This window comes from Telmatherina bonti, assembly GCF_933228915.1.
Source record: "Telmatherina bonti genome assembly, chromosome: 8".
Classification (NCBI taxonomy): domain Eukaryota; kingdom Metazoa; phylum Chordata; class Actinopteri; order Atheriniformes; family Telmatherinidae; genus Telmatherina; species Telmatherina bonti.
The window spans coordinates 26,836,611-26,848,986 of NC_136626.1; the positions used below are offsets into that span (position 1 = coordinate 26,836,611).

General features: G+C 39.6%; 1 protein-coding gene across 1 annotated transcript in view; it reads right to left on the reverse strand.

The window, feature by feature from the left end:
* Positions 1-3,498: 3,498 nt before the first annotated feature.
* Positions 3,499-12,376, reverse strand: part of unc13a (unc-13 homolog A (C. elegans)) — a gene marked incomplete at both ends in the record, with an annotated part of 50,900 nt that continues 42,022 nt past the window's right edge. Inside the window, 6 exons of the mRNA XM_079245369.1 lie at positions 3,499-3,787; positions 3,881-4,040; positions 4,402-4,494; positions 9,886-10,033; positions 12,092-12,172; positions 12,307-12,363. Of these exons, the coding sequence (XP_079101495.1) occupies positions 3,499-3,787; positions 3,881-4,040; positions 4,402-4,494; positions 9,886-10,033; positions 12,092-12,172; positions 12,307-12,363 (828 nt within the window). The remainder of the gene's footprint in view (positions 3,788-3,880; positions 4,041-4,401; positions 4,495-9,885; positions 10,034-12,091; positions 12,173-12,306; positions 12,364-12,376) is intronic.

A 12,376-nucleotide genomic window follows, 5' to 3' on the forward strand; every position in this document is an offset into this window, starting at 1 on the left:
CCCACTGAATGTCGTCCTGTGACATTTAAACAACTTTTTGTTGTGAATTTAATTATTTTCTGATTATTAGATTCTACTTGTAACTCACTAACATGACAATAATGCTAAGTAAGAGCAGGAATGTAGATCATTTATCCAGAAAAATCTGTTCCGTGATGAAATGCAGCTCTAAAACTCAGTTTCTGTTCAGTTTGGCAGACAGGACCAGGCATGAAGATGTGTTTTTCAAATTTTATTGGAAGCAGAAACACAGTGAGACTGCAGTCTCAGGAACCTCAACCCCCCAATAAGAACAACTAGAATAAAAAAAAAAAAGAGAACAAAAAGAAAATTAGAAACATCTTGTGTATAAAAAAATTCCCATGCGAGTACTTTGTACCACTACACATCATCAGTAATACATATTTATATATTCACAAACATTTGAAAAATAGAAAACAATAAAAATATAAAAGAAAAAGAAAACAACAGTTGGCATTTAACATCAAATAATTATGCGTGCTGGCACAACACATGTTTTCTTTTTTTTTTGTTTTGTTGTTCCTATCATGCACCATTTCTGGAAGTACACGACCGGCACGGCCGTGTCGCCTGCTCAGCCTGACACAGCCGGACGAATCGTGTGTGTGTCTGTGTGCTTTTTGTTGTGCTTCGTCTGCCTGTCTCTTCAACTTGTTAAGTGCATTCCAGCTCCATGCAACAACGTGATAGCCCAACACGCAAAATGAGCCTCCTTTACTAAAGTATCATTGTCAACAGCAATAAATAAAGTTGTTTTTTTTTTCGTGGCATTTTGAAACTATATGACAGTAAAGTACCTGTTATTAAGAGTTATTAAAAGACAGTGCAGGTGTCTTCTTTCAATCAGAGACCTTGTACACATCAGAGAGTTACATAACATGTTTAAAATTGCTCCGTTGTTTATTGTTATTAGACGTTTTTGTAAATAAGACGCATGTTGCCAGCATGAGATGCAGAAACTGGCAACATTTCGTATTTGGCTCCATTTCAGACCAATTAAACAGATACATATGGCTTGTTACTCATCTCCAGTGTACAGGGCCTTCCTACGATTTTCAGTAGAAGCTACATAATCAAATTTGGCACCCACTTTGTAACAATAACCCCCCCAACCAGCCACTCAGCGCAAAATTCAAGTCCACGAAAGAGCAGCAAACTTCACTTGACATAGTCTGACATGTTTTTGTTACATCTGAGCTATTTACAACAATCCATCTCTGTCTTATACGTGTTTCTTCTTCTGCACAAACGGCTTTAAAATTTCAGCCTCTCATCAAAGGCTCCACTCCACTTTTGATGTTTGGCCCAATAAAACAAGAGACAGCGTTCACAACGTATCAGTCAAACGCTTGTGCTGATATAATTAGAATAATAATCCACCATGTAAACATTAGAAGACTGCTTCAAAAACGACTCATCTACGGAGATTTTATAGATAAGATGCATAGAGTTCGGTTCTTACACTTTGTTCTAATAATGTGGAGGAGGGAGGGCTCCTTAGTGTCAATAAAACGATAAAGGGGCAGAAACTGAAAAATCACCCTGTTATTATTGTTTTTTTGTTTTGTTTTTTTACACAGCTTCTTTTTAAGAAAATCTTTGTAATTATTTTCTTTCCTTAATTGTTTTTCTTTGTTTATTTAATCTTTTTTGTTACAGACCAACATTTCATAAGCAGTAAACTAAATGAAAGTAGCATTAAGAGATATGCTAGATGGCAAATAGTCAAAAACATGTAGTTTAATATGAAAATATGCTGAATTTAACTTCTGGTCATTTGAAACAATGTGTTACTTTTTGAATGTTATAGAAAATGTCAGAAATATCGACATGAGATCTGATTATGAATGTGCTGTTGCGGGTGCAGCAGAGACCCTGCACTTCTAAATCTCCTCTATATGCTGATTAGACTAAATGCCCTCTTGTAAATGTCAGAGCCGGACCTGTTGAGGTCTGAATCTGCAGCCCTTTAGCAGAGGTTTCCTTCTCAGTCCAGATTTAGGGATGCAGCACCTCCAGCTGGATCCTTAGGGACCATGGGTGCTGGATCAGTGGAGATTTATGCAGGGTGTGTGGGTTTGCAGCCCATGTGGATATCTGACCCTTAGAGGACTTTGCTTTGCAAAACAGTCACTCTGGTTTTTAACCATCTCATACATGCAGGATTTCACTTGGCAATTACTTTCTTTTTGTTTTCGAGGAGATGGAGGTGGCAGTAAGTCTCCTCTCCATGATGCACTGCTGATACACCTGTCATAGGGCTGCAGGGAATGTTTGCAGTAGCACACGCAAAAAAGGTGAAAATAACTATGAAAGTATTTTGGTCTTGTTAAAGTAAACAACTTTCTGAAACAAAAAGAAATCCCCAAGTCTAAGTGGCTTGTGATGGCTTCTCTCTGTGACTTCATTTGCAGATAACAGGCAACAGGGGTGGCTACATGAGGTCAACATTAGAACATAATACAAACACACACACAGTGTTCAAACGCATTCACACTTGCACACACACTCACCCTGAAGCTTACATTTCTATATATATTCTGATGAATCCCAATGCTTTCAGCTGTTCATCAGATTCTTCTCTCTGTACAGTTCTCATAGTATACACAAACATACTGTACAAGGGTCAACAAGACAGAAGGCATTGAGGGTGTCAGGCAGTGTGCTCTGTTACAGGGTAGAGGGACAGAAAGACAGACGAGGACAATCCTTCAAGTACCACATGTCCATCCAATAATCCTGTAAGCATCTTGATATATATGTGAACTTTTATCTATATAATAAATATATATAGTTACATCCAGAATTATTTAAATAGAATCTAAATTAGATAAGTAAACAAACTCAGAATCTTATGTGAATAGTGCGTCATTCCCAGTATGTTTCCCCAATCCGATATCTGGAATGTTTTCTTGCTGTTTATGGGTCACACGGACAGCTGGTCCCGTTGTGCTTGGGGCTGGTCTTGGCATGTTTTAGCAATTATCTATTGGCACTTGCGGTCCCTTCGCTAAGGGGGCACGAATCAGAGGAAGGGGCGAGAGGAAGTGGAAAGGTGAGGGAAAGAGAATTAAAAAGGCAGAGAAAAGTGAGAGATGAAGCCAAAATATTAAAGGCTTCAAGATTTACTCACCCTTCTCTGTCAAATCAGGCGTGTGTGTGTGTGTCTTCCTCTATGAATAGAGGAATGTAAAAAATACACTCCAATATGATCAAACTCTATTGTTAATCAAAAGGATGATCTATAACATCAGCAACAATGAAGACATTGGTGCCCTCTTTTAAGTAAGAGATGCTTTCCTTTAACCTGTGTCTTTTCCGTTACAATATAAATATTTACAGCACTGGATGTGTCGTGACTGTTGTCGGATCTGTGCTTTTACAACACTGGATTATGCAGGCAGTGACTTGCAGTGGCTCAGGAGAGCGGCAGGGCAGTAGATGTGAACGAGGTGCTTTAAATTCTGCTTTTCCTCTTTAACTGCGGCCCTCCTCTGCTGAGCGCTGGTCCGACTTGAGCTTGACGAACTCCTTGGCCACATCGTCGTTGTTGCGTTGGGAGAGGATGCGCAGGACGGTGAGGCCCGTCTCGTCCATGTGGATGCGCTTACCCAGCGGCAGCCAGCAGGCGACGCTGCCCTTGGAGGCCACGTCTTTCAGCTGCAGGACAGCCATGCCCACGGTGCGATCCTCTCGAGCAAAGCAGTAGTCCTTCACACACACCTGCAGCTCGTAACACTCAGGACCCACCTCATTGCTCAGGGTGCTGCAGAACGAGAGGAACCGGAGTGTTACCCCTAGCATCTCAACATCGCAGTCTCCAAGCAGAACCTCCAAGTCATCATCATCTACTACTTACAAGGAGAAAGTTTCATTGTATTTGGGAGCCCAGCTGTTGTTCTTCGACTTGGTGGCGTATTTTCTCTTCTTGTCGCTCAGATGGGGGCCAATGATGAATACCTCCACAAATGGCCGGAATATTCCTTGTGTCTGCCACCTCAGGTCGTTGGCAGCAACCACTGAAGCAGAGATGAGAAGAGAAGGAGAAGAGAGGAAGAGAAGTGAGTGGGAAGGTGTGGGTGAATATGAGAAAACCTGTGACACAGTGGAGTGATGAGAAGGAGCGAATTATCACTCGCGCTCCCTCAGTGCTCGTAGTCAACTTATTTGGCAAAATTAAGAAAATAAAAAGATTAGAAGAGGATTTCATTACATTTTATTCACATCACATTATTAAGTTTTATAATATGATTATCAAGCTCTGGGAAAAGTCCTTATAGTTTCTCTTTGTTTTTATTTTTGGAATGTTTTACTCCCAGTGTTAAAACAGTTTCCTGTTCCAACTTTCATCGGCGGAAGCAAAGTAAAATCCTTCCTCACCTTTGACTGTGACTTTGTGCTCTCCGGTGTTTGGATGAGTGAAAATCTCCACATGGATAGACACTTCTCCCACGGCATCATCCACGCCAGATCCTGTCAGGAAAAATTGAGGAAGAGGAGGATGCCTTTACAACTTCAAATATAAAAACATGAAAAATTTGTGCTCCTATCCCAAACCAAACATTTCCAGATGCAACTGTGCTCTGTTTTCTAAATTTTCCTCAAAATAAAAAAAAACTAAAACATTACAGACCAATTCCTTTTCAGTTTCTCAGACACTGAAAAGAATCGGCCCTTTCTTCACAGCATCATATTTACTGTAATGTAACAGAAGAAATGAACGTAAAGCACAGTGATCTGTTTGTGTACATTGTGGTCTGAAAGTGGACAATCAGACAAGCGGCTATGAGTGGGTTTAAATGTATAACATGCTTCACTGGAAGACATTCACAGATGGGAACTTTCAGAGAGGCGAAACACCTCCTACAGAACCAACAAGGTTGCGTTCCTTTCAGTAGCGATTATGCTAAGACCTTGACTTAAACCAGAAGCCTTTGAACACATTTCAGCAGCTGAGAAATAAGTTCAGTGTGGATTTATTGCCCACTCATAGATGCATAATGTCTGTTAGGATGCAGGGAGGTTAGTAAGAGGCAGAAGAGAAGAGATAAGCTCACTAAGATCTATTGAATGTAAATCCGCCCTACACAGATCAGGTCAAGGCATGCTCGGTTGGATCTGGACAGGTGGGCACACACCCATTCCCTGGTAAAGACTCTCACCCAAGCATAGAAAGAGAAGGGGTGACCATCAAGAAAGAGGGAGGGTCTGCTATTAAATATGTCAATACATCTAGAAAGCTCTAATCTAAGCTAGCGAAAGAGCGCAGGTGTTCAGTGTTGAAACGAACCTGCAGAGGTATTCTAGAAAGATGATGTTTGTAATCCGTTTTGATGGCTCTGATTCAGCTTTTGTCTGGGAGGGAGATGGTGGACAAATCTTTCCTCTCTGTGGTTTTTGTGCTGCATATTAACAAGTGGTTTATATCCACAGACAAGTCCAGAAGGATACAGTGACAGATGGACATTAATTTTCAGTGTTTTAATTAGTGTCTTCACTTCATGAACAGTATCTTTGTGGCAGCCTCCAGAAGCGTGTGTTTTTTAACCAGCCGCCCACTAAAACAAGGTGTCTGTGGGAGTTAGATGGCTGAGTGTTCCTGGCATGCAGCTCTCTGCATCTCCCTTGGTAGCATTATGGGACTTTTAGTTTAGTTGCCAACAGGACCAAAGAGAGCAGCGGTCTTCCATCTGGCCCTGGCTTCTCTGTGGAGGATGTCAACAGAAGACGAGGAAGAAACTTTGCTGGTAGACAGGCAGGAAGTCGCTGCTAAAAAATTGCAGATGTCTTCTCTAAAAACAGCTATCAGAGGTGGACTAATTGCAAAGCTTTACCAGAATAGATGTTAATGCAGCTTATATCTTGCAGCACGACAGTTACCCACATCGTTGGTGCACTCTGCTTACACAGAGCTTTTCTCCTTCATCCTGTTCTAATCATCCACTTGGTGTGGTTGAAGAAAGTATTCAGTGAAATATCTTTTACCAGTGTAAAAGATATTTGACTTGTTACAGTCAAGGACACTCAGTTGCTGAAAGAAAAGCTGAAAAGACTGAATTTTCTCCTGTCTGCAAGCTGGGGCTGCAACATGTAAAACTGAACTGCATGCAGCCATATGCAAATTATTTAAACCCTATATCTGACTCAAACTAGGACATACACAACATGATAAATGCTTTAAAGGATGATTTCAAATGTCAGAAAAATATCATCTCAGTCTTTGAGGGCAGCAACATGGTTAGGAAGAATATGCACCTACTCGTGGGGATGTGATGTGTCAAACTGGTTGCTGCACTTTAGTCCTTATCCTTAGAATTTTCTAAACTTAACCAAGTAGTTTTAACTTTAAGCTTTAAGTGTTTTTTTTACCCAGATCCAAACATGAAGTTAAAACAAAAGAGTATTAACACCTTAAAATCAAGCTACTTTTGCCTCAAACAGATTTGTATTGATAAAAGACTTGCTGTGGACCAGTTGTTTTTTTTTAACTGGACTCTTGCTGATCTAACAGGACAGTTTTGTTGCAGTATGATCTACTGGGGTACAGAATGGCTTTAAACATAAACCACAGTGGTGACTAGTCTGATGGTAGCTGGGAATGTTAGACATCGTTCACGTCTCAAGAATCTTCCAGTGTTGTGTGTGTAAGTTCTTGGAAGGTGGGACTGAGTAAAATACATATTTTTTGTGACGTCCCACCCAAGAGATGCCTGGTACCAGCTGGTTTATCTGAACTTAACTCAGATGTGAAAGAAACAGCTGACTTGTGTTGGTCCTGAAAGTGTTGAATGATTAGAAAACATGACATGTGTACATGAACATCTAACAGGCTCAGATTTGAGGATGAGATTCTGAAGGTTACTGTTCTAATGTGGCATCACATTTCCCTTTGGCCACTTGTAGGTGCTTTACAGCACACTATTACAGCTTGTATCTAAATGTGTGAAAAAAACCATCTATATGATGGTTTCAGTGGGACGGTTTACTGGTGGCAACATCTCTTCTTTCACTGCTATAAAAATGTTCGAACAAGTTTTTTTCTTAATGTTGAAAACAAATTTGAATATATATTAAAAACAGTGTAAGTATTAGATATGATTTTATTGAATGATGTTCAGTCACATTTGGGTTTACATTAAGGATGTTTTTACGCCTGCCAGGTTATGTTTGTTCCCACATTTATCTGTCTGTTCATTTGTTAGCAACTTTACAGAAAAAACTACTGGGTGGATTTTTGTGAGGAGGGATTTTAAACAAACTTAGATTACATAAAATTCCAGGAGTAATCATGAAGTTATTGTGGACATAAGATGTTTTAAAAGGATTTTTTACAGTATGGGTGGAAATGAGCTGCTTGGCGGAGGTCTGCGCTCTCCGAGTGCTTTTCTAGTTATTAGTTCTTTTCACTGTTTTATCCACACATAAAAATTCTACCAATGTGCACACTGCTAATAGAAACACCTTAGAAAAATTCTTTACTGCAAACTGTCCTTAGCATACAGGATTCATTTCAGATCCATGAAAACCAAATATAAAAAAAAAACATTAGAAAGTTCAAGTAACTTTGAAGGACTTCATCCATTATAATCACATATATTTAGTTTTTTTTGCTGTTTGCTATAAAATTTTATATATATATATTTTTTCTCTGCCAGTTAAAATGCAGATATTTTGGACTGTGTCTTTGTTTTATGGATTAGTTGTAGTAAAATCATGTCTCCACAATGTTTATTTTGACCTGTCCTGTGAACTGTTTAATAATAATAATAAAAAAAAAAGTTAAGATTTTAGATGGGAAAAAAAAGAGGGTGTGCTACTGTCAAACTATGTTTGAAAGTTTATGGCAAATAACCATTTTATGTCATTTCAAATTGGGGAAATAAAACATAAAAGTTAAAAAAAAATTTTTTTAACAGAAAATCTAATTTTAACATTTTTCTTTATTTTCTAAATTGCCAAGACTCTCAGCGCTGTCTGTTTACAGTCATATGATCTGTCACATGATTTAAGAGAAAAACTCTTGTAAGCAATTAAAAAGCCCAGAGAACTACATTGTGTGTGTGTGTGTGTGTGTGTGTGTGTATGAGTGAATATGCTGTCTGTAGAAAACAATCAAATCTTTTTATCCTGATCTAAAATGACAGATGGGATCACCTGACCTGAGGTACTATTTCTGATTGGCTCAGTCTGTGGGGATTATTTGGGCACCCACTTGCCTCAGTGCTTTAGGGGAGAAACTGCGTGGGTGTGTTTTTACTCATCTGTTTTGTGTGAGCAGGCAAGGGCAGGAAGCCCTCCCAGACAAAATGAGCCACCAGCCATCATCTTCTAAATAATAACAAGTCTACTCCTCTTCATCAGCATTTCTCATTTCCAGCACAGTGGAAAGGGCAGCAGAAGAAAAGGGGTTTCCTCTGTGGTCCTCATGGAGACAGATAATACTCTGTGCTTCTACAACCTTAAGGGAAGTCTCAGTCAGTCACATTGTTCTGCCCAGTCACACATTCGCCCACGTGGATGCATATACACACACACACACACACACACACACACACATACACTCATTTTGCCCTACATACACTCATCATGCTGCATCAGAATTCCTTCACACTTTAATGCATTTTCATTACTATTGTCTGATGTCCGCACATCATGCTTTTGTATCTGCGCATACATACTGTCCATGTATGTATTCAGTGCAGCTCTGTGCATACAGACATCAGTGGGTACATACCATGCATGAATGCACAAAGTTCCTATTGTTACTAAGATGTTTGTGTGTGTGTGCAGAAAGATAGAGGTAGAGGCAGAAAGAGAGAGAGAAAAGTATGTTTAGTTTGTGCATTGCATTTGTCTGTTGGGATGAGTTCGAGCAGGCGGGGGGGAAGGGTTCAGGATGCATATGGGAGGTTGGGGGGTGGAAGGTGGAAGGAGCTGGGCTTTGATCTTGAGACTTTCTAGTACTCCTGGATGTCTCAGGGCCTGAGCCTGAGTGCCACATACCCTTTTCTGGGTAAACATCTTCACTAGAGGTGAATCTCACCCCCTTGCCGCCGAACACTGGCCCACAGACGGGGCAGGAGGAGGAAGTAGACAGAGAAAGGAGAGACATGTAGAAATATGAAGTTGGCAGAGGGTGAATTTAAGAATTACAAAGTAGAAATACAGACCAACATGAACATTTTCTCAGTAGTTTGGGGAAACTGTGGTGGCATTTCAGTTAACTATTTTTTTTTTTTTTTAGCAGCTTTGTAAAAAAGGAGGCCTTGCAACATGCAACACTCCCAGCAGGTCTATAGCTGTAAAACGTTCTTATGCTTCAAAAGCCACATGACATTTTGCCGTAAAAAATTTTAAACATTCATCCACTGAAATAGCATCCCTCCCAGGGGTGCGCAGGGATGGTGTGTCAGCATCAGTGCTTCCACAGAGACGACGGCTGTTATGTTGCTATCTGATGGTGGGACAGAGGCGCAGCCACACAATCGAAAGAGTGAAGAGAAAGGAGGCGGTGGCTATTCTTTTTTTTTTTTTTACAGCAAGTAGCTGTCAATCACACAATGAATCGCCTGTGTTTCTACAGTTTGGGTACCAGGAGACTTTGCTTTAAGGGGAAATCTAAAAAAAAGTTCAGCTTTTACATTCTTGACTTTTACATCTTGACTCCATAACCTGAAAGACATACTTACAGGACATGGAGCACATCATTTGGAAAATCTTAGTATCACCGAGAAAAAATCAGAGAAATACACAAAAGAATAACATAAAAGGAAAAAACTCACTTAAAGCAAATAAAGACACTGGAAAGTTAAAGGAGTAAAAAGAGAGAGGGGCTGATATGAGGATGGTTAAGTATTAACTTACCTTGTGCATTCTGTGACTGTACAAAAGTCTTGATGAGTTTGTCGGTGGCCTGCGTGTAGAGGGACAGTGCATAGTGGAGAGACAGGAGGTCAGGACTCTTCTCAAGGAAGGTCTTCTTCAGTCCCACACCACCAGCGTGGAAGTATTGCTGTCATACACAACATCAAAGATAAAACAGGAAAAACTGATTTAATCTCTGTCTGTAACAAGGAGCAACCAAAAGACAGAGTAAAACCACTCTACAGCACTTTTAATTTTTGTCTTTTTGATCATTCTCAAATTAAACCAGAGTAAAATTTGCCATTTCAATCAATCAGTCATCCTTATTTTACAGGTCAGTTACAATTTTATGTATGTATATCCCAACAAGCAGCTTATTTTTGGTGTTTTTTTAAAAAAAAATGTACATTTTACATTTAAAATAAAAATAAAATAAATAAAAAATAAAATAAAATAAAATAATTTCATATGTTGAGAATTCCTCTGACTTGGCAAATTCATGCATGCTTATGATGATGAAAACCTAAATCCATGTACACTATATTGCCAAATGTATTCACTTGCCCATCCAAATAATTTAATTCAGCTGTTTTGATCACTTCCAAGGCCGCAGGTGTATAAAATCAATGACCTAGCCTCGCAGGCTGCCTCTATAAACATTTGTGACAGAATGGGTCACTCTCAGGAGCTCAGTGAATTCCACCATGGTACTGTGATAGGATGCTCTGCAACAAGCTCAGTGATATTTCCTTGCTCATAAATACTCCACGGTCAACTGTCAGTTGTTTTATAACAAAGCTGAAGCAACTGAGAACAGCAGCAGCTCAGCCACAAAGTGGTAGTCATGTAAAATCACAGAGCGAGGTCAGTGGATGCTGAGGTTCATAGTGCACAGACGTCACACACTTTCAATTGCTTCAGACCTCCAAACTTCATGTGGTCCTCAGATTAGCTCAACAACAATGCCAAGACAGATGTGTGATTGGGTCTCCATGGCTGAGCTGCTGCATCCGGGCCAAGTGCAATGCAAAGTTTTAAATACAGTGGAGTGAAACCCACCACCACTGGACTCTAGAGCAGTGGAAGCATGTTCTCTGGAGTGACAAATCATGCTTTTCCATATGAAAATCTGGTAGACCAGTCTGGGCATGGTGGTTGCCAGGACAACGGTACCTATTTGACTGCATTGTGCCATGTGTGAAGTTTGATTGAGGGGGATTCTGCTGTGGGGTTGTTTTTCAGGAGCTGGGCTTGGACCATTAGTTCCAGTGAAATTAATTTTGAATGCTTCAGGACCGGAGCTGGCCACCCTGCAAATGTGCTGCTGGAAGAATGGTCAAAAATCCCCATGAACACACTGTGAAACCTTGTGGAAAGGTTTGAAGCTGTTATAACTGGACTGACATCATATAAAAGCTTATGGGACATCACTTAAGCTCATAAGCATTTTAAGGCAAATAAGTTAATACTTGTATTTCTGATGAGTTAACAACTGCAGGCATAATACACACAGTTTGGGTGTGAATTAATTTTGTTCCTTGACAAAACTAAAATTTTATGTTTCTAAAAATTGTTTTTCTTAAATGCATACATTTGGTAATGCATTTATAATATTTAAGTGTTATTCCTGGAAATCTGACAATTTAAGCTTGTTTTCCTTTTTTTCCCCCCAATTATTTTATCTCCTTCATCTCAGACACTAAATAGAAGACTTAAAAGTTAATCTTTTTTCATTATTTATTATTTTTGGGAATGACTGGTGATATGAAGGCTTAATACCTGTCATAAGAAAATTGTTTTCAGATGCATCCATTCCACAGGTTTCCATCAGCGAGATTATACTGCAGTTCTCTCTTTGTTACATAAATTTCTTGAATCTTTTACTATCTACAAAATCTCAATGAAGACCCCAGATAATCCATTAAAAAGGGTATTCAGTCTCAGTCAGGAGCTCCAGCAGAGTTTTAAATAACAATTATTTAAACATTATGTAACTACTTTATGACTGTGCAGAAGATATTCTTTTTTTTCTAAAACTTTGGTTCCACATAAGGAATAAGCACTCGGACTCATTTCTTATTTTATTCCACAAATATAGCAATTTTAAGTTGTTTGCTGCTGCTGTTTTCTGTTGTAAGCCACTATTTGCTCTGTATGTCATATATGCACCCATTACACTGTAGGAACAAGAGAGCATAACTCCTACCTTGATGGTATCCAGGGCCAACTCAATCACAGCACACTGCTTGGGTGTTAGTGCTTTGGCCTCCTCACGAACCATGTGCTCCTGAGGATAACAGTGGGAAAAGACAGATGATGAAATCTCTCCATTCAAAAGCTATTTTTAAAATGTATGAAGTGATCAGCATCTCGGTTTGAAGCATGGTGAATAATGGCAAATGCTTTAGAAACAAGCTGTACCTTCAGCTTGGAAAGCTGGCCGAGCTCTTTGGCAGCATTAAAGATGAGCTGAGTGCCCTGGAAGAGACAG